General features: G+C 37.0%; 1 protein-coding gene across 2 annotated transcripts in view; it reads right to left on the bottom strand.

Moving 5' to 3' along the window:
- Positions 1–4,182: 4,182 nt before the first annotated feature.
- The window catches only part of trip4 (thyroid hormone receptor interactor 4), a 54,349-nt gene continuing 35,978 nt past the window's right edge, over positions 4,183–22,553 (bottom strand). The window contains exons 13-14 of one of the 2 annotated variants that reach the window (XR_013325952.1): positions 9,895–10,044; positions 4,183–4,354 (exon numbers count right to left, since the gene is read on the bottom strand). Coding sequence is in view for 1 of the 2 variants with exons in the window: in XM_077713904.1 (XP_077570030.1) it covers positions 9,980–10,044 (65 nt within the window). In the remaining variant the exon portion in view is untranslated. Of the gene's footprint in view, positions 4,355–9,742; positions 10,045–22,553 lie in introns of those variants that run through there. The other variant, XM_077713904.1, reaches the window with a different exon arrangement.

A 22,553-nucleotide genomic window follows, 5' to 3' on the forward strand; every position in this document is an offset into this window, starting at 1 on the left:
CACTGAAAGGATCAAATGTTCCCTTACTGTTGTGTTGCCTTGTTAACAGGGGGTGATATATCCCCATAAGAAGGGGGTGGAAAACTAAGCCAGATCTGAATCTTAGATTGCCTTAAGGGACAGCCCACTCAACTGTGCATGTGCTTCCCCTCCCAGATGGGGCCCAACTTAGCCTTCTGGTAGAAGCAAAGCAACACGCCGTTAGGCACACGAGTGGTCACAATGTTGAATAGAACTGTGCTCTACTTTTGTAACGCAATTACAAAATCTAAAGGGGTAAATATCAATGCATATTAGGAAAGTTTAAAGTCTCCAAAACCTAAGATTCTCATTTGTCTTTTTATATTTTTAATTTACAATAGCTCAAATTAATAAAAAAAGAATTTATAATAGAAAGTTAACTGGTATTTTGGGGAACGGGTCCATCTTAAAGAGTGTAACAAAAGTGACATTTAAGATGAATATTTTTGACTCATAAGCTTTAGTGGCACAATTGCCCATCCAGGCTTAGTTCAGTTTTACACTCAATGACATGGTAAATGTGAGTGAGAATAAGTTAACTGGAAATAGCTGAAGCTGTCTGTGACCCTGGAAAATAAATAAACAGAGTTAAAAAAAGGTGACCCTTGTGTGTTTCATATTTTGAATTGTTAATTATGTACAAATATCAAAAGATGGATATGAACGACAGTAGAAAACACGATTTTTGATTATTGGATCTCATATGTTACTTCCATGAGACCCACTTGAAGACATTTGCTGTTTTTCAGTGCAGCTCATTTCTAGAGAAGTAAAGACCAATAAAGGATCTAATGCTTGAAAATAATAGCCTTAGGAAACTATTTTAACTACATATATCTTCCAACATCAGCCTTCCATGTCCAAAGTGCCTTTTAGAGCAACTTCAAATAAAACCAGCATGTGTATAGATGAGTAGAGTAAAATTGCATACCACTATTTGACAAAACACAACCATAGTTTTACTTGTTACTTAGTGGTGACCTTTAAATTTATCAATGTGGTAAAAATACAAAATATGCTTGACAGAAGATGTGTGCTAAATATTTCCTTTTTCACAAGAGGCATAATTTGGACTCAATTCATTCTAATCTAAAATAATATAGTAGTTTTAGTATCAAATAGTAGAGTATTTGTATGCAAACCAATAATTAAAACAATGGAAATGCAAATTGTTTTTAGTATACTGGCCAGAAATCCGCCTGTAATAATGCTCCCCTCACTTGGGAATAACTATTTGCATTATTACAAACTACTATATTTTCTAGAACGGTGCAAAATATTATTCGCCTTAAATTGTATAACATAATCATTGGAATAAATAAATGTCGGGTGTAAAACACACACCTTCAAACATGAAAAATGTGTCATTAATATCCCTTCACACAGTGTTTCCAATAGAACAAAGCCATTGAAGTAAAAATAAAACTCATTAAGGGATGACTCTGGTGTTAAAACATTGAAAATCAATGAATACAACATTTTGTATGGATTTTTCCATTTGAAGAATTGAGAAAGATTCATTAAATAAATAATAAAAAACACTTTTCAATTGAGATTCACTTCAAATTACTCTGTGGTATGAATAATTCTAGGCTTAACACCCTGTTGTCACTATCATCATTGAACCAAAGAGGCATAATTTCCTTCCCTAAATATTTCCTTTGTACTACCAGCATCCCTCTGTGACATATTATGAGATGGATGAACCAAAAGAGGTCTCTAGTTCATATTCTTCCACTGCCTGACTGCCTGCCAGCACTTCTCCCAGAGACCACCAAATCCTGATTACCCCTCCCTACCCGCCTGCGGGGTTGGGGGATGGGACACCCAGTGCCCTTAGTTCAATCCGCTTCTCAGCGAGCACACAAAAGGCTTTGCTCCAGGAAATTACACCAGGCGACTTGTAAAAAAAATAAAAATAACAAAACAAACCAAAACTAAAAAAAAAAACCCAAGAACCAGAATACTGTACTGGGCAAGAGCAAAACATGGATACTACAGCATAATAAAAATATTATCTTACACAGTAACCTTATTTATTTACTTACGCAAGATGGATTAAGTTGAAATACAAAAGAAATAACTGCATTGAATCACAATTGCTAGGACAATTATGTGGGGAACACATTTGTTGACATAAACTATAAAACAAACTTAAGAGTGTCGTGTTTAATACGACCTAAAGCTAAAATGTTGGTGGTGTGCATGTTTAAGGCTGGTGTGAATATAAACCTGAAAACTATGGTGCAGAGCAAACAGCTGTTTTGAGACTTGGTGGTCTCGGTTCACTATGTGTTGGAAAGTGACTAAACAATAATTCGACAAATTTTGAATTTACCCACCTTTTTTGGTTTTGTAGCCATAGGCATTGTGGGAAATGTTAGATTAGCAGTACAGGAGCTACCGTGCGTCGGGTTCAATTGGAGCAGGAATTTCTACTTTATATTTAGGCAGACGCCAACATACGAACTATGCTGTAAAACAAACATTAAAAATTGCAGATACATTTAAAATATCAAGCAGCAGGAAGAAAGGAAAATGCTTATGAGTATGGCTGGTCCATGATTTTTCTACCGCCATTATATACTGTGTTATCCCACCCAGACCCAGGTGTGGATTAGTTGTCAGAACCCGGGACTCTTGCAAAAATGACAATGTCAAAAGGAATCACATTATAGCATCATAAAAAGTATTTAGATATGGAACAGAAACTATGGACTTTGCCAGTGTGAATATGCCTTTAAATAAATCGGGTGTTTTACATGCAATGGATGATTGTATGTGTGATATCTGATTTCGATTTGAGATGATAGTATCAGTCTTTCCATGGTAGTGAATGTACTCCACTTTGCTCTGTATTAGTTCTACATGAAGTGGCTCATAATATCCTTTGTGGATGAAAAACCAACAGCACATGTGCTTACGCTATTTGTGCAGAAAAGACCCAGCGAGAGGGCATGTGCTTAATTGTTCCGCTGAGCAGCACAGAGGCCGTGTTTATGTGAACTTGGATGTCTGCTCTCATGCAGAGGAATGCCCCTGATGTGGTGGACAGAAGAAAAGGCCACCCACAGGGCAAGGACTTGTCATCGTTCATTCACTGGGGGTTGAATTTAGGAAATTCTTAAGCAGGCTCTGCAATGGAGGGGAATAAGAAACTTCTAGGGGAGACATTTCACAAAAGAGTCTATCGGAGGGAGATTACTGGGAGAAAGGGGGCTCTTATGGTATGTGTTTGGCTATTGCTGAATGCCGTGAAGCAAGGCATTGTAGCTAATCTGCAACTGAAACAAGAGTAAATCATAGATAATTAACCGTGAGTTACAATGCCTGGCACAGTGCGAATCACATCAACCAGGAACAATCGAGTGTTGCTGGGTATGTTTTCAAAACAAAACAAAAAAGCTGTAGCACGCAATTCAACATTAGCTAAAATGTTCCACTTCTACATTGCATTGGTGGAATGGGTTAACTGCAGTCACTGAACCCAAATAATATGTTAAAAAGCCCAGTACAGGCAGAGCAAACATGCAGCAATGTTTGAGAAATGTTGTAGAAACGCTTCACAACAATTATTTTAGACTATTGAAAACTTTATTTTCCTTGAAACCAGTCCTCATTCATGAGGAACATGCATTTATTGGTTGAGTTGCATAACTGAGTATGTGTTACGTCCATGAAAATTGTGCCAAATCCTTAAAGTATGTGCCAAACAGCTTATTCTGCTGTCGCTCTTGACTCTCGCTCAGTATTTCTTTGTGGATTAAATGATTGAAGTCCTATCAGTGACAAGAAAGAAACAATGCATTTTGGCTTGTGTACAAGGGAACCCTCAATAGCGTGTGGACAAGCCATGCACAGCCACAACAGCCTGGCATGGTCTCCCAATGCTGGAAAAGGAGCAATCCAAGAAAGTCAGCCAACAAGCATCTGTCAATCACTATATCGGAGCAGCACATACACTATCCTAAACACAACTAATGAAAATGATCTCAAAATGCTTACTGTAAGAATGAGAATCCTTGCAATATGCGAAAATGGAAAAATGTTCTCCTTATGTTCATTTCAGCTTTGACTTGATTATTTTCGACATTTAAATGGTGCAAGTAATCCTTCCAGAGTTGAGCAGGGAACAAAGCCACGGGTCAGATAACACAATTGGAGTGTGGGATGGAAAAAAATATAGCCATCGCCTGGTCTGACAGGAATTTGGAGATCTTTCCTAAACCAACTGACAGAATCACCCTTCTGCGATTGGCTGGGCACCAGTTCAGGGTATCTCCCGCTTCGGTCCCAGAGTCAGTTGGGATAGGCTCCAGCACCCCCCGTGACCCTAGTGAGGATAAAGTGGTTCAGAAAATTAGATGAGAATCATGCTTTACTATGGTAATTCATGCATCCATTTTCAACATTGCTTATCCTAGTCAGGGTTACAGGGTGCTGGAGCCTTATATGGAATTGTATAACAATGATTTTTGTAAACATCATCTTGGATGAGTTTAGCAATACCTAGGAGTCTTGTTAGACTTTTGTATATAACAGACAAGTTTGGTCTTTGACCAACAATAGTATGGAGTATGGCCCACACAAGAAGCTTGATATGAGCCTCCATTTTGTTGCACTTCTCGTTTTTAATACTAGATGGAGCTTGTCACTTAAAGCGACTTTGCATTTAGCTACTAGAACAGTCATTTCTCTTTTGTGTAGAAATATGGCAAACATTTGTCAAATAGCTGTAAGAGTACATGCTACAAATAGCAAGACAATAACTTAATAACTGGAAAAATGTTAGTACGAGACAAATGATAGAATAATCTCGATTAGTCTCATCACCATAAATACATATTATAAGGTTATTTCTCTAAAAAAAAACATGAAAATGCACTGTTATAACCACTACATTAACTCATTGGTTGTATTGATAACGGCAGACGTCCCACGCATTTGAACAAGGAGGGTTGGCAGCGAATGAAATAATTACCGTTCCTTGCAATCCCAGCCATATTTATCCCATTTTTCTCAATCATATTAAGTTTCTATTGGCAATCCACGGTATTTCGAGGTGCAATTAATAAATAAACCAGTTTGTTGTAAGTGCAAGTCAATTTAGAATAAATAATTGAATACATTTCAATTATTTAATTACATTTAAAATACAACATTAATAGTAAAGGAACTTGCCAAAATAGAAGACAAGCTGTTTCAAGAATAATCTTCATCATCAGCTATCCACAAAAGAGACCGTTATTGTCTTTTTATGATATGAGGCTACAGTGAATGTGGAGCACCAGCTTGGAAGGCGTTGTTCGTGGGAACAGTGCAAACTCAGATGCGTCCATATTTGATGCAATGCTTTGCAAGCAGACTTTGTGAGACATGCAAACAGCAAAAAATGTCAGCTTGCTGAAAGTGTGGAAACTGACAGCCTAGACAATTTTGCCTATTTAATGAGCACTATCCATGGTAGGCCTTCACTTAGCAACATTATTCATTTGGAAAACTCAAGTGTAATTTAGCAAATACTAGGAATTTAAAATGTGTAAAATTACCTTATTTGTATTTGACTGGGTTCTGCTTTTCAATATTCACACACCTTAACAAGAAAAAACAAGATGTGGTATTTATTATGAATCTGTAAAAGACTGCAGTTTTCAGTAGGGTGTATTAAAGAAGCAGCAAACTGATAATGACAGGCTGGTCAACAAATGTATAGATTTGAATTACAGTGTTCCCCCGCTACTTGGCGGTTCAGCTATCGCGGACTCAGAGCTTTGCAGATTTTTTGGGGAAAAAAAATACAAATATTACATTGAAACAACATATTTTACAGTTGTTCTTTGTTATAACATGAATTTCACTCTCTTTACCCGTATTCTATATGGTGTACTGGATACAGGGGGGTAAAAAAAAAGAAAAAAAATTGAATTAAATTCAAATTAAGCATTTTTGAAGGGGAATCCCTACTTCGCGGAAATGCACTTATCACGGGTGGTCTCGGTCCCCATTAACCGCGATAAGCGAGGGAACACTGTAGAATGCTCTATTATCAGAAGAGCATTAGCTTAAATTGACAAGCTTTATTAAATTAGATTTTTGAAGATTTGCTTTTTATTTTGTTTGATGACCAATTTGGTTTAAATAAATCTTTCGCTGTCATAAAAATATCTTGCCATCTCAGGCTACCTTATTTACGGATTGGTTTTCCTAAAATAATGAAGATACAGAATATTTTCACTTTTTACACTGATTTTGGGGCTTTTTCGTGTTTTTAATTCCTATTGAGAACAAATCCGTTTTTGGTAACTTTTGGGGGATAATTATTGGGACATAGAAATACTGAACAGGCTTGATGTAACATTTGACGGTAACACGTTTAACAGAAAAGACTTTTGGCAGCTATTGACTGCCATGTGGTTCACACTATGAAAGCACATGGTGTGCATTTTGGAGAGGCTAGAATGCTTTCAATTTGAACAATTGCATTTTAAGCATTCACACTTTTAATACATGCCATTTTGGTTATGCAAGTTGACCAACCCTTTGAGGTTAATTCATGAATTCGGAAATGTTTACTCTTATAGCATGACATTAGAATGGAGTAAGCATTATGTAATCGTAATGTGCTCCAAGATCAATTACTACATTACAAAATGAACATTTTTCTCATCGCGTGATTGGTTCCCATGCATTGCCAAGGGCAACAGGCGGCCTAGCGACTGGAACACACGTCAGCCGCGACGCGATGTCACAAGTTTGAGCAGATAGGGCGCACCCTCCCAATGTTCAGCATTGAAGGAAGTAGCCAATGAAATATGTTTTACTCATTCATGCGACTTCAGTTTTTGGAAAGTTCCTCCATCCATTCAACAAAAGTCCAAACAGAGAAAAATAGGATTACGAGAATAGTCCATATAACAGGAGTCATGCTATCAATAGATTAAAGTCATATATTGTAATATCACGAGAGGAAAGTAATCACTTTTGACATGAAAGTCATAATTTTAATGTAATATTACAGGATTCAAATTGTAACTCATTACGTGATTTAAGTAGAAGTATTAGTAGTATCTTATCGTTTTCGATAATGTTGATGGATGTTTGGCTTTACAGGGTTGCAGTGACTTTATCAGTTTTAGAAGATTTAAGTCATTTTGTTGGTTTTTTATATGATCCAAGTAATTTAGTTGTTTATTTTCACGATATATGAACTGCAAGTTTTTTTGGTTTTGGCAACGTATTAAAACAAAACTACTTTTTGGCGTAATACAGTGGTACCTCTACTCATGAAATGTATTTGTTCCATAAGTAGTTTGTGACCTTTTTATACGTAGATTTGTATTTTACTTGTAAATAACCAAAAAGGTCTATCAAGTTTGCTGAAAATGTAAGACAATGAAAAAGAAAATATATTAAGACATTAAAAGGAATAATACATGCAAAGACATTTTCCATTGAGGTGGAAGGGCATAGCGAAGAGAAGTTGGTGGTAGGTGAGGGAGGAAGGAGGAGGCAAATGTTTGGCAGCTGAGAAAACATTCGTACACACACACACTTAACCACCTAATACAATGTTATGTTTGCCTTTGACATCTTTCCATAATTTTCCTAAAATGCGCGTGCCACACGTTGTTGGGCGATAGCACAACTCGTGAACACTTTGATAACAGAGCACGCTTATTCTTTTTGGTCACACCGGGAAATCACTTTCTTGAGGCCCATTATGAAAAACAAAGTGGACTCGTGAACTCATAAAACAGCGTGTTAAATCCATGACAAATCAAGTTTGAAGGCATAAGAAAAGCCCCATGGATTTGGAGCTCCCTCCAAGCCAATGGGAGCCTAGCTGGGTGTTGGGGATACCAATAGGAGGCCAGAAAGGTGTTGAGAGATAACGAAAGGAAGAGCTACTTCATCATACCAATTTCATAATAAAATACAGGATGCTACAAGTGTATTTACATTTTGGGAGCTGTCTGAATGTTGTAAGAAGTACCACTGTATTTGGAGATGGAAGAAATATCAGGAAAAAAGTTGAGAAATTCAAAGATTTAAGTTACGCATGCTCACTTTTTACTTGACGTGAACTGAAAATTCTAAAGGTCGTAGTGAACACAATACAGCATTTGGCAACAGAAGTCATGAGACAAAACGCATCCGGTATAAATGGAGCTTTCAGACGTGATTTAAAAGCTACAACTAACTGTTGATCCTGCAAAGCCAAATATCGCTATGCCATAAAGTGAAATGTTAAATGAGGGCAGTGCAACCAAATTGTGCATTAGTAAAAAAAATAAAATTTAAAAAAAGGAGCTCAATACTATCTAAAATTACTGTGGTTTACAATGTACGACACCTACACGTATAAATAAATAAAGGAATCATAAGAAACATGAGAAATGTGACATGCCCTAGGCAATAGAAGAGTGTGACAAACATGCACCAAGGACGTGTTTAGACTGAACATGTAACAAGATCTTCAGGATTTATCTTGCGTGGGCTGTGTTGGTACATGCACAATGGCAAGATAAAATACCAATCAAGAAGTACGGGCTTATACCAATAAATGCATGAGTCATAGTGTTTATCACAGTGTGCTCTATTCTCTTTAAAATGAAAGTGATCATGGCCATAAGAAGAGCTTCCACTATGAGCAAAGTGAACAACAAAATAATGGAAACTGTGTTTCGGACAAAGCAAGCTCTTATAACTCGAAGGGGCAAACAAAGGGATGTGATTAAGGCTCATTGTACATTGCTACACTGTGGGAAAGAAATGTAAGCCATTTGGATTGCGCTCGGGTGACCCTGCCAAAGCCCTCTGCATAATCACCCCTACTGTGCAGAAGTAATTGTCTGTCTGTCTGAAATAAATGAGTAGGCTGTGTTTTTACTCCCCAACTAGTGTCAGTCTAAATGTGGCCTTGGGTGTTAGCAGGGTAATGACAGGCTGCATATCAAAACGAGGCGGCTCCGCATTTCTTTTTACAACTTGAGCTGTCAGTAGTTGCTCTTCTGCAGTCTCTTTGTACCTTCATAGATAAAGACACTTGAGTACAACAGCAAAGAATGTTGGTCAATCTAAATGAGAGAAAATACAGTTTGTGCTTTTTCTCTAATCAATGAAAGGTATTGAATTAAGATGAGAGTACCTACCACCTTGCAAATTCTTGCTTTCTTAGTTCACATTCTTAGTTTTGTGAGGTATGTAAACAGACAAAATGCTAGGATGGCGATTTGCTTTTCTAGTGAATCGCTGAACTAACATTTGTGTTGCAGGACGGCCTGGCATTTGGGAACTGCTATTTGCGCCCAGGACCAGTAGACTACATTCCACAATTCCTTAGCATTTTTGGGGGGAGGCGGGGGGGATGATGGTTCTAGACTAAAGGTAGTAGTTTGCATTTCGAAACGATTGCCTGCACCTTTTAAGGGACAGTTTAACCCTTAATGGGGCACTCATTTAACTCATTGGCTACTGTGGATTAAACGATTACTGCCATCTTTTTGAGTCGAAATGATCACTGCCAATGAAACCACAAACCTTCAGAACCAGTCCTTCCAGTTTAAATGAAAGATTGCTGTAAAAGGGAGGCAATGAGTTAAATATGATGACATTAAAAAATGTAACAAAAAAAATCTAATCGCTTCACTTGAACAATGCAGTGTAAATCTATCTTTGAAGATGTGAAGCATTGTTCAGTTGATACACCGTAGTAAGCGACTTTTTGTGCAGTCTAAAAATCTTTTTTTATTCACTTTTTGTAAAGGAATAACAAATATGATACATTTTTCTGGCTTTGATTTAGAGTAGAATGTATAATGTTCCCACTGCAATTGCCTGTGAGAAAATATGGGCCATTGGAGATTTACCCACTGTTTCAATACACTGCGAGATAGATGAAGTAGTTGACTGCAGCCCACTGGTCCGGTCCCACTTCCTCCTTGGGCTTGTTGAGACGTCACTCTACAACCGAAGAGATCAGCCCCTTCTTGGCACCCTGGTGGTAGTGGCTCTCCAACCTCCCTATGTGAGAAAGAGGTGAAAGGGAAGGGTGGGAGGAGGGGGAGAGGAAGAGATGAATCAAAACACCATCAAAGGGACAGGGTGACCTTTCTGAGAGCTCAAGGCCTGCTGATTAGAGGCGGCCTTGGGTAGACACTGGAGAGAGCAGCGCACCAAGAGACGGACGGTCAGAGAAGAGAAAGAGAGTGCTAAAAGGCCAACGAGACTCTTTAATCCATGGCTTGAAGAGATTAGAATACAACCTTTGTTGGCGGCAAAATAAAGTGTCCTTTAATCGGGTTATATAGAAGTACATGCAGCGGTAATATACACCGGAAAAAACAAAGGCAGACTCCCTATCAAAGAAAACCCCCATGAGCTGGATGAAAATGAAACTAAATCGAGTGAATGAACCTGGAATCGGTCACACATCTTTGCATTTTAACTTATTGGCTTAGTCAATTAAAAAATGTGACAATTATCACTGTTATTGGGAGTCAAAGAGTTAAAACCTATATCAATATATATATATATATATATATATATATATATATATATATATATATATATATATATATATATATATATATATATATATATATATATATATATATAATTATTCTTTTTTTTGTTACATAAATCGCTTTAGATTGCCACATTGGAACAAACAATTACCATTGGTAATTATCAGGGATTATTTGTTTAAAAGGCAAATTGGTCAAGATTTAATATTCCTTTAAAAGCCACATATCAATGAAGAACAGAATAATGTACCAATAAAGCAGATGGTTTCCCACCAAGGGTCCAGTAAGGATTTCTTTTAGCCCCATGTAAAGCAGTTTTCCCATCCTGTTGTTAGTTACTGCTTATGTCGTGGAGCGATTTTAGTGATGACACAAGAGATCCTCAAAAAACGAATAAAACCATTTGGAAGTAGACTTGCATGTGCATTGAAGTACTTACTGTATTGTTCTTTTAACAGTTGGATTAGCATACCCTGACTATTTAATAAAAAAGACCAATGTTCCAATGTTTTAACACAAAAAGAAGGATATCAGTGATGAATAAAGTCAAAAGAAGTTCACATAACACACATACAAAACAGCACCAACGATACCTTACTAAAATGGGCATCATGTTGTATGTATAATATTAAAAGTATAGGAATTTAGTTAAATTACAAAGAAAAAAAATCAAAACATGGAAAAAGTCAAATATTACGCGTACCTTATAGATTCAATAGAACAATCATTAACCCCAGGACCACCCCACCCCACCCCCACAGTATTCGGATGAATGAGCATTAAAACGAGTAATGGACGAACAGGAACAGTCACTAAATGATTTCAAACAGCAGTAAGCAAGCCATAGTGGAAAAGTAATCCCAAAGCGAAATCTATATATCAGTAGGACAGTCTATATGTGAGCTAATAATCCTATGCATGTCAAGAATGAACAGACCCGGATATCATCACCAAGCATATGTTAAGTGCACCTGCTCTAACTGTTTAGCGATTTGTCATTTAAACGCTGTAAAACAGTACTCCTTTATTGCTTTGGCAACTACGGCGGTTATAAAATGTTACTATCACTTTGAGAACATTTGTCGGACGGAAAAATAGGAGATTTTCCAAAAAGAAGAATTTTATGAAGTTGCTGTTTCAAGGTGTGCTCATCATTGGCAAATAAATAACCGCTGTTGGTTTTAGAAACCACTGTTTTGACCCACGAGCAACTCCAGGTGTTCACTGAGATACTAGACGTCACATGAGCGTTAGGTACTGTCTTCTCCAGTTAGCCTAAAGGAAAAATGTTGCAATGAGCATGGGTGGTGATTCGCACTTGTTCCTCTTTTGAAGTTGTCAAGCTATCGGCAGATTAGTGAGTAGCAGCAGAATAAACATGAGGCCTGAGAGAAACAGAAAAGGACTTAATCTTGAAGGATATGCATAAGCATCAATCTACTTGTGTATTTTCGGGAATACATCCAACGCTTAATGACATCTTAACACAATAAGACACTTTATTATACAACAAAAAAGGCATGCATTTTTAAGTACACACCCCTGGAGTGGAGTGAATGAATGCATTGCCATATAAACCAAAGGGCAGAATAAAAACAAAGGCCCGTGGAATAAGAATTAAGCAGTAAAGTCTTGACAAGTGCGTGTCTGTGTATTCCAGTAAACCTTTAAAGAATTTGATTGCTCCAATGGAATCACCTGAATGTAAAAATGGTAGCACATTTTACAGTAAATCCAATTGCTCCACATAATTTTGGGCTATAAGACGCAACTGTTTTCTCTCCATTTGAATATATCGGCTTTAATAAAGAAGCAGCGTATTTATGGCTAATTTTAGGAAAAATAATTTCACTAGTTCCAAAAAAAATACATTTAAAAACTATTTAAAATAAATTACACAAAAAAATCAATTTCATGTAACCTTGTTTTGCTGCCTAGTGCATCATGATGTTGTTGAAACTTTGGGTGTTCCAATATGACACCATTCTTTTGTTCCTGCTTTCATGAAGTAAATTCTCTAATGCAGCCTGAGCTAGTGTTTTGTTGAAAAGGCTCTGTTTATAAAAAGGCAAGTATTTTTTTTCCATGTACATGCTGTTGCCACTACAAAAGAAGCATTTAGGACTAACTATGGATGGGTAGACCTATTTGAAAATATGGGAAATCCAAATGTTGACAGGTCATGGCTGCTTTGCTAGAGCCGACAAAGCTTACCAGCTGTTTTGCCAGATTTCGCTGGGGCTTTTATTGACATATAGGTCTCCATCCAATGCCTAGTGTCACTACAGGAGAATAATTTAAATTCAACCATGGGAGGTGAAACATTTAAAAAAGGACAGTAAATAGATATGTTTACTACAAGAAGAAGTCACGCTAACACACAGCACTCAGGGGACTTGATTGCTGACGACAGCTCTGTTCGATGCTTGATGCCGTTACGAAAGAACAGTTTAAGATAGCCATGTGTGGTTTGACAGATTTAAAAAGGACCGATAGTGTGCTACAACAACTGCTGACAGCCCTGAGTTCATCAAAAAGCATCGGGGATTTTAAAGGGGTAAAGGTGACTTTGTTTTCTTGTCTTCATAAATTTAGTTAGCTGTGGTTTAGAGTGATAAAGTGAGTTTATGGTTTCAGACTACCTTCGGAAAATGAGATGGCGATACTTGTGCTTGGCTTCATTTTTTTCCCTTCTAAAATTTGGGTGGCTAGGGCTAACGCTAGACTCCAACCAGAAAAGCAATTGATAAAGGTTTTGTGCGCTATAAAACCAATTATAAAACATCAATAAAGTAGTGGTTATCCGTTCAGTTATTGAACCAAAATACTTGCATCCTAACTATTACACATGATTATATTAACATAAACACCTTACCATAACGGAAGAGTTATCTTTGAACATAAACGTAACCTTCAAGAACACTGAAATGCAACTCAGAGAGGGAGTAATTTACTGTTTGCCAGAATGTATTCAACTATCTAACAAGCGAGGTCAGTTTGCCTGTGAGGGTGAATATTGTTAATGGTTGTTAAGCTACGGGGGACAAAGAGAGGAAAGTGTGGAGGAGAGAGGCTCAGCATGACAGCAGGAGAGCTGGAGAGAGGGTGAAGTACAAAAGGCTGGCCCATCGATTGGGTGAGATAATTTCCCATTGATTGCTGTACTACTTGGAGATTGCTAGAAATGGAGGCCATAAAAAGAGCACAGGTTGTCTCCATCATCAAGATTGTACAACAAGCTCCTCAGCACAGATGCTTATTCAGGCACTGTGTAACATATTTACTAATTAAATTCTCATTGCACATCATCAGGAACTAAAGCTTATTGGTGCTGCAAACCAACATCCCATGGGAGCTCCAGGGCAGTGGCAAGGAAAACATTTACAAAGGCTACAAAAGGCATAGACATCGATTGACAATGTCAATGACATTAATAACCTGCAAGATGACCATCGACCTTGTATTAATAATCTACATATTGATTTCTTGAATAGTCTCGCTCACTTTTCCTCTCCATATCATAAGAAGGTGCACACACTGAACAATATGAGGCCTTTTATTTTTATTTACTTTTGTTTTTGGGATGTGGAGGGAAACCATAGTACCCTGAGAAAACCCACGCAAGGCCGGGGAGACCATGCAAGCTACACACAGTGAAAACCAACCTGGGATTGAACCCACAACCCCAGAACTGGTAGACTGTCGCACTAACCGCTCAAAAGATTCATGGTCGCTCAGTGTCAAATAAATTTCTAGTACAGATATTATGATAACAAGCACAAAACTATGCATCCCTTTTAACTGACCCATTCACCAGTGTTCATTATGTAATTAACAAAGCTATTACTATGTTAACAAGGCAGACTGTAGCAGAAACAACAGTTTACCTTACCATGGTGAACCAAACTAAACAGATAGTATAGCTTGTTGTGATATTTTAAGACCAAAACACAGAGGGGTAGAACTTTAGATATTGAAAGAACAGGCATTAAAAAAATACATCTCAAGTGAGCCCTTAGAGCCAGTATTATGTCGGAGTGACTATCTCAGAATACATTGCCAGTTGCTATCAATAGCTTAAAATAAAACAGATTTTTTTGGGGGGATACTAAAGTTGCGGCTAATAGCGTTTGGAATGTGAACCAAGCTGGTGACACTCAAGCGGATGTAAATATAAACCTTGGAAGCCACAAGACAGGAGTGAAACAGTGAGTGGAAAACCCCCCGCTTGGATTTCCATCTTCCTGTTAGTCACACCTAATTTAAATTCCCTCCCCATGCTTGCCAGAGAGTGCATTTACAAGAAGATAGAAAAGGTGCTGTTTGAGACTTGTTTGCATGCTGTTTGCAAGAGCTTTGGGAAAAGCATCAACCATGCATCCCACTGAAGAGGAAACAGCCCCTCTGCATGTCTTGGTCTCGCCAAACCTCATCGCCTGAAGCTGTTTTACACACTGCAATGGCTGAGTGATTTCTCCAACCACCAGTGGGCTGTTGAAATGGTTTAGTCACGCACATAGCAGCGCCTCACCACTCACAGGAAAATCAGCATTTGACAAGTCATGAAATGCAGAGGTGTTTCTAAGTTTAAGTAGTGTAGTAGTCCTGACATTACGAAACCTGGAATATGTTACTGGACAAGCAGGCAACGTCTTCTTTAGCCAGATCAGATCTTTTAAATTGTGTAAACTGACAAAGGGCACAATTTAGATTTGTTTCCAGTTTCTAAAGGGTTACCTATTGCCATTCTTATTCTTATTTTACAATGGAATATTTAGTCTGACCTAACTCCATTCAATTTCACAAAACACATCATTCGCTTTGCAGTAGGATAATAAATGCTTGCTCAACTTTAAGGGGAGCAATCTAAAGTGGAGAGAGCCTACAGCAACCAGAGGATCGCAGCACAAATGGCCATAGGTGTTCTGTATTCATGAGGGGAATCACACAGGAGAGTAAAGTGGGTTGTGCTGGCTATTTATTTTGATACATTTCCTTGTCATTTCTGAACTGTAGCACCCACAGGCCAACTTAATACACAGGGTGCTACAGTGGTACCTCTATTTAGATATATTCCTACATACCAAATATTCTGGTAACAAAACTACTCAGTGGGAAATTATGTCTCTGGATATATTAGTCATTCAAATAACAAACTGCCAAATCTCACAAATTGAAATACCCCTGAAACACAAATACACTTTGTGTTACAGCATTTTCTTTGGCGTGATAGAGTGGTTCTTCCACCACCCTGCTGACTGTTGGCTAGGATGGAGCTGAGTCTCTATGATACTTTTCATGTGCCTTTGACCCTCGTTTGTCACAGAGTTCTAACCCGCTGTTTTGTGAATTTTATTCCAAGTGTTCTTAGTGTAACTTTATTCTTTGTTTATCATTGTGGGTGCCAAGAAAGTTATTACTGGTGCAAGTGAAAAGAAGAAGCAGGCTCTCTTATCAAAGTGTTTTTCACGAGTTGTGCTTCTGCCCTCAACTACTACCAACTTCCCTTTGCTATGGCTGGAGCTTTGAAAATTTAAGCCTGATTCTATTAAATTAAAGGCAGAAGTATATGTGTAACTAATTACTGAACAAGTTCAACAATTTTGTGTTGACAAATCAATATTTACTGCCAATAAATGGGTCTTTTGCTCTCTTCTCACAGTACTTGAGAAATGCACAAATTTATTATGAAAAGGGTAAGATTCAAAATATTTCTATGGCATTGTTGTAATGTCTACCATATATACAAAAAGGAGCGCTCGCCAATATCTAATATAGAAAAATGTGGTAACAAACAGTACACGGCCAATGCTGGTCAAGGACAGCATGACTTCATGAATCATAAGAGTGAAGTGAAGCGAACTGATACAAACACACTGTGTTTGACTCGACCTTCACTGAGCCCCTGAGACTAGCACACTGAACGCCTGGGTTTTGCACGAATCCAGGTTATGAACTACTGGCTCACACAGTTACCAGCATTGTGGAACAAATTGTGGTCAATCTTAAGACTTGGTTTGCCTTCAAACGGTGGCATCAAAAAAGAATGTTCACATCTATTTAGGCAATACTGTCTCAGGCTGAATGTTTGATAATGATAGCAGTAATGGCACCAAGAGAGGATTAAACAAAATATCTATGTAATACTCGACAGGCTCAATGTTCATTTCACTACTCAGAAGCATCACCAATTGGAAAAAGGAAAAAAAATACAGTGACCCCATGATGCTCGTTGAGCTTGATTGCTATATGGCCGAATTTGTACAAAAAAATAATGCATTTTTAACTTCAACTAATGTCTTTTTATTTTTGGGATTGAGCCAATGGATGTGCCCTGTGGTTAGATGGACACCGATTCTAGGTGTCCCCCACCTGGCACCCGTAGTTACATCCGACTCTTATGAGGATAAGCGGTTCAGAAAAATGAATGAATGATTGAGCTGATGGATGTTCCCTCAAGAGTCAATTTCAGAGCATCACTGATGTTTTTTATTTTTTTTATTTAGAAGGATGTTTGCAAAAGCACCCACTAAGTGTTGAATATTTTTCAAGCATTTTAGATCAGGTCAGGTGGTTACTTTTTGCTGCATTTACTGCATCTAACGTTCCATCACAGCTCCCTGCGCAGTACTGAGTCATTGTTGAAAGAGAGCCCAGTGTTATCAATCACTCCTCTCCCATTCCGCCAGAGCAAGCTAGAGACTACCGTTTTACTGAGAGGTCTTTTGATAGAAATACATTGAAATAACATCTTGAAAAAACAATCAATTTGATGAAAGTAGAGATATTTACAATATAAATGAGTGTTGAATTATGCAGTGGATAAACAAAACAGGTAGCCAGCAATGAGTAAATCATACGTCTGTTATTTGCGTGAACCTAAAAAACCTTAACAAAATATTTTATTCCGTATTTTCACGACTATCAGGGGCACTTAAAAGTCTTAAATTTTCTCCAAAATAGACAATGCGCCTTATAATACACTGCGCCTTATACATGGAAAAAACTAAACGAAAAACGAAAAACCACCACTGTCAGATATTAAAAAAACACAAACGCCTGAACTGAAACAATACTGTTAAATATGCAGATGCCATCTTAGTTTCCAACATCTTCCTTCATATAGCTCCTTCCCCACTGCAAGATTTTTTACAAAAAAATCCAAAACATCAACAATGGCTGGCTCTAGAGGTGACTGTGTAGTGAGTGCTTCATACCTGAAAGTCAATAGCAATTACCGTATTTACATGACTATAAGGTGCACTTAAAAGTCTTAAATTTTCCCCAAAATAGACAGTACGCCTTATAATACACTGCGCATTATACATGGAAAAAATGTCATTCATTGAGGGTGCGCCTTATAGTCGTGAAAATACGGTACATTATATATCCCACAATACATTTTGGAATCATGTAGTCGTATGAGGCCTATATATAAAAAGTGTTTATTGTCAAATTTGGTTTATAGTCAGAAAATTATGGTATTTTGTTATAACACTTTTTGAGTATTATTGGAAAATTTTAGCACTGAATATCCTTTTCTTTAGATGGTGTTTCTTCTCCCCTTCTAGCACTTCCAGTTCGCATTTTCAGAAATGTGCTACACAGCTTTAATTCATGTTATAATCCATTGTTTTCTGCACGTCATGTTTGCTTTGGCACCATCCATCAACAGCCGGTTGTTATTTCTAAAGGGAGTTTCAAAATGTAATTATAGCTATGATGACAATTTTAAACATAATGGGGAGGTATATGTAAAGTTTTGATGCCAAAAAATATTGTATGAATACAATATAAATAATGCTTGTCAAAAGATTAGCCTCACACATGCACAACCGAAAGTACGCTATTGCACACTAAAGTACAAAGAGCTGCACACAAATACATATACACACATACATGCACTCAAGTGACTGACTCATTTTAGTCGTCAAATCTTGATACATCAGGGTAATATATTCTTGATTCTTGATGTAACTATATAGTACCGAAATGCTAAAATAATTCAACCTTCTGTGACATCTCGAAATAAGTATTCTTCCTTTTATTCCCTCAGACGCTAACTCAGATGCTCCAGGCTATGTGCACAGCCCAAATGTAATCAGTGCAAAGAAGTTTGCCGACGCATTCAGATATGAAGTGTTTATGATTGATTGGTTCAGCTAGGAGTGAAGTAAGATGGTGAGGGGGAAATAGTTACGACTGCTAAGCATCACAAGTAGATTACAAACACGGTCTAGTTAAGATGTCTAGATTTTCCCCCGGAAATATGAATCAGTTTAAATATATATTTTTATTCACTTATTCACGTGGCATCAGTAAATGGGTCTATTTTCCAATTATTATCATGAAATATTTTTGTTGTCTCCTCCAGGCTTCAGCTGATTTATTTAATATGAGGATTGAGGACATGGCAGTGAACAGAGCAGGGGGTGTTGACTGAAACTGCCACGTTTTATCCATTGAAAAAGGGGTTTTGGGTTGCATTATCAAGCAGGGAAGCACTGAAGGATTTCCCCTGCGATATGTTAAAAATGCTGAAAAATAACGCAGACTTCAATTCGTACCCGGGAATGAGAAAGGGTTAGGGTTAGACTTTGGAAATTGAGGGGAAACTGGAGTATACCTACAGAAAACTCAAACAGAACCAGGGAGAACATGCTAATTCCACACAGAGGACAGTCCTGGATTCGCACCCAGGACCCCAGAACAGTGAGGCCGAGGTGCGAACCACTAGCCCCGTCAGGCTTACCCCCCCCCCCCCCCCCCCCCTTCTCTAACATAAGCCTCTAAATTTGAAAGAAATTCATTTGGAGCCTTGTGGTCATAAACTATTTTAAAAAATAAAAAATGTTCATGAATCAACAGAATAACGGGATATTAGTAAAAAGCGCACACAGTTCATTTTATGAACACTAATGATGTTGGCCAAATGCTCTCAGCCAGAAGCAACAGTGATGCTGATGGGAAAACATGGTTCAAGTGACACTGAGCACAAAACGAGTAAAAATCAAGTCAGTCAACCATAAGATGTTTTTTTTCTTGCTTTCACATTACTTTCTCCCATAATTCTATGGCTACAGCAACATTTTAACAAAACACAAACCAATTTATGTGCTGTTTTACCTATCATTACTCACAGCACATTAGGTATGTCAAAAATGAAACATAAAATCCCTTCAAATGGAGTGTGCATAATCCAAGAGTACAATCAGAATCATGGACTTCCAGCTGTTTCAGCCGCTAAATGTTAAATAAACAAAAAATGAAAATACCTTTCCCACTTAATCACAAATAATGTTTGCGTTTGATTTATTTGGTTGTTGTGTTGTTCTAGTGTGATGTGAAGATGGTCGATCATTAATGAACAATGTTCATTGTAGTGAAAAAAGGCCACTTTTTGCCTTTTTACCCTTTTAAAATAATACATTAAAAGGTTAAGAAAATTATATATATATACATATATATATATATATATATATATATATATATATATATATATATATATATATATATATATATATATATATATATATATATATATATATATATATATATATATATATATATATATATATATATATATATATATATATATATATATATATATATATATATATATATATATATATATATATATATATATATATGTATATATGTATATATGTATATATGTATATATGTATATATATATATATATATATATATATATATATATATATATATATATATATATATATATATATATATATATATATATATATATATATATATATATATATATATATATATATATATATATATATATATATATATATATATATATATATATATATATATATATATATATATATATATATATATATATATATATATATATATATATATATATATATATATATATATATATATATATATATATATATATATATATATATATATATATATATATATATATATATATATATATATATATATATATATATATATATACAGTCATTCTCATTAAATCCATTACCGATTTGACACCACATCTCTTATCCCTGGTATTTCATTTATAATTTATACTCTTGAGGCCAGAAATCCTCTTGTTATGCTACACACACATTTGGGTGCTGAGTGCTTTAAAAAGCTAGTTCTACTCAGTGGCCAAAGGTATAAAATCTAATGTGCATGTTTTTTATAATTTTATTTTATTAGCACAAGCTTTGAAAAGGTAAGTACAAGCGCATTATAACAAAGGGTCCCTATAAAGCTTCGTTGGTTTCATCTAATTAGAATGTAAATGTAGTGTGGGCTGGGAATGGATCACAGAGGATAGACATCGGCATTTAAATTATACTGGGACTAGATTAATGATGACACTGTGTGTTGGTGAGATAGCCTTTTTGAGAGCAGCTAAGCAACTGGCTAATTGTGTTTTACCATGAGCAATTCAGGTTTGTTGTTACCTTTATGATTAACAAGACTACAGAGCATTGGGGAGGGGGGGGGTTACACAACCATCCCTAACCACATTAGAGGCAAGAACGTGTCTTTAAATACACATTTGACATCACGAATCAAATCTTTGCACATTTGCACTAAAGCGCAACTTGACACTTTGCAGGTGAAATCCTCTCACCTCACAGGAATTTCTCATTGGGGGCAGATGCCATGAACTGAGCAGCAAAGAACAAACAGAAAACCAAAGCAAGAACAGAGACAGCAGGGAGAGGAGGGGGGAAGAAAAAAAAGGGAGCAGAATGGAATAAATTGAAGCTGATCCGGTACTCTGCATTCTGAGGAGCCACCATTTGCATATCTGTGCAGCAGTGCAGAGGGAGAAATGTGTCGGTACTGACAGCAAGCTGCATATCTTAAACCTCCGGTGACACCCCTGCAGGCACTATCCTCACAAACACTGATATAGAGGGAGCACCAAATCTGCACACTCTCCACATAGAGCTCGCACACACACACACTGACTGGAGGTCAGAATGGAAAGCTTTGTGTATTGTTTCGTCCCTGCACGGTGAAGTACAGTGGTGCTTGTTGTTTAACATTCAGCTCAAGTACAAGACACATCTCTAGGGAAAAGAGCCAATGCGGCAGGCCATTCACTCACCACTCCCAGACAGAGCTAGTCGTATGTGTATAAATAGGTATGCATCTTAATCGAAACAAGGTTTGTAAAGCACTTTATGGGGTTCAAAATCACAAGCCATATAAGCAAGACATTTAAGCATAGAATGAGTAGGACAGTATGGAGGAAGAAAGGATGAAAGGATAGCAGACCGAAGAACATGCATATATTGTTTAAGAGCATAAACTCATGGGAGATTATTGTGAGTCCACTGATCCAAATCTGTTTCCATTTACTGTTCTTGCTCTAAGTGACTGAGCAACTGCTGCACAGTGTTAAAAAAGCCTGAGAGGGAGGGAAAACAACAGAGATAATAACACATTCTACTCCATATTGATTGTACAAGCTTCTCAGACAAATCCCAGATAGCAGTATGGCACTTTACTAAACCAATGATGCAATTTTTAGGAAATAACAAAAAGCATAATAGGTTCGTTCACAACATTGCAGTTTGCCACTTTGAAATATTTAACATTCTTTTTACAGATCCAGCCAAATCTAATTTCTAAGACAAGAACTGAGAGTGATGTATTTTTTTTTTATTTTTTTTTATGAGGAGTTGGGAAGGTTTTCTTCGTGTATTTTGTTATTAACAGTCATTGGGGCATTTGACATTGCATTGCATCAAGAAAATGCATTTTTTTATCACTCTGTTTAAAAGACTGATTTGTCTTCCGCTCGTCTAGCATTTCTCTTTTTGTCTGGTCTATGTGGGGGAGGAGTACAAGCACATACCCTGGCAGACTTTTGCGCCTCTACTCCCACTGCACATAATTCTTGCTACTCTGGACAAAAGCCCATGCCAAACATTATAGTGTATGTGTGAGTGTGAGTATCCAGTTGATGTGGTTGTAGTAATTGTAAAAGAATGAACATCTGAT

This window comes from Stigmatopora nigra, chromosome 3 (assembly GCF_051989575.1).
Source record: "Stigmatopora nigra isolate UIUO_SnigA chromosome 3, RoL_Snig_1.1, whole genome shotgun sequence".
In the NCBI taxonomy this organism is placed as follows: Eukaryota; Metazoa; Chordata; class Actinopteri; order Syngnathiformes; family Syngnathidae; genus Stigmatopora; species Stigmatopora nigra.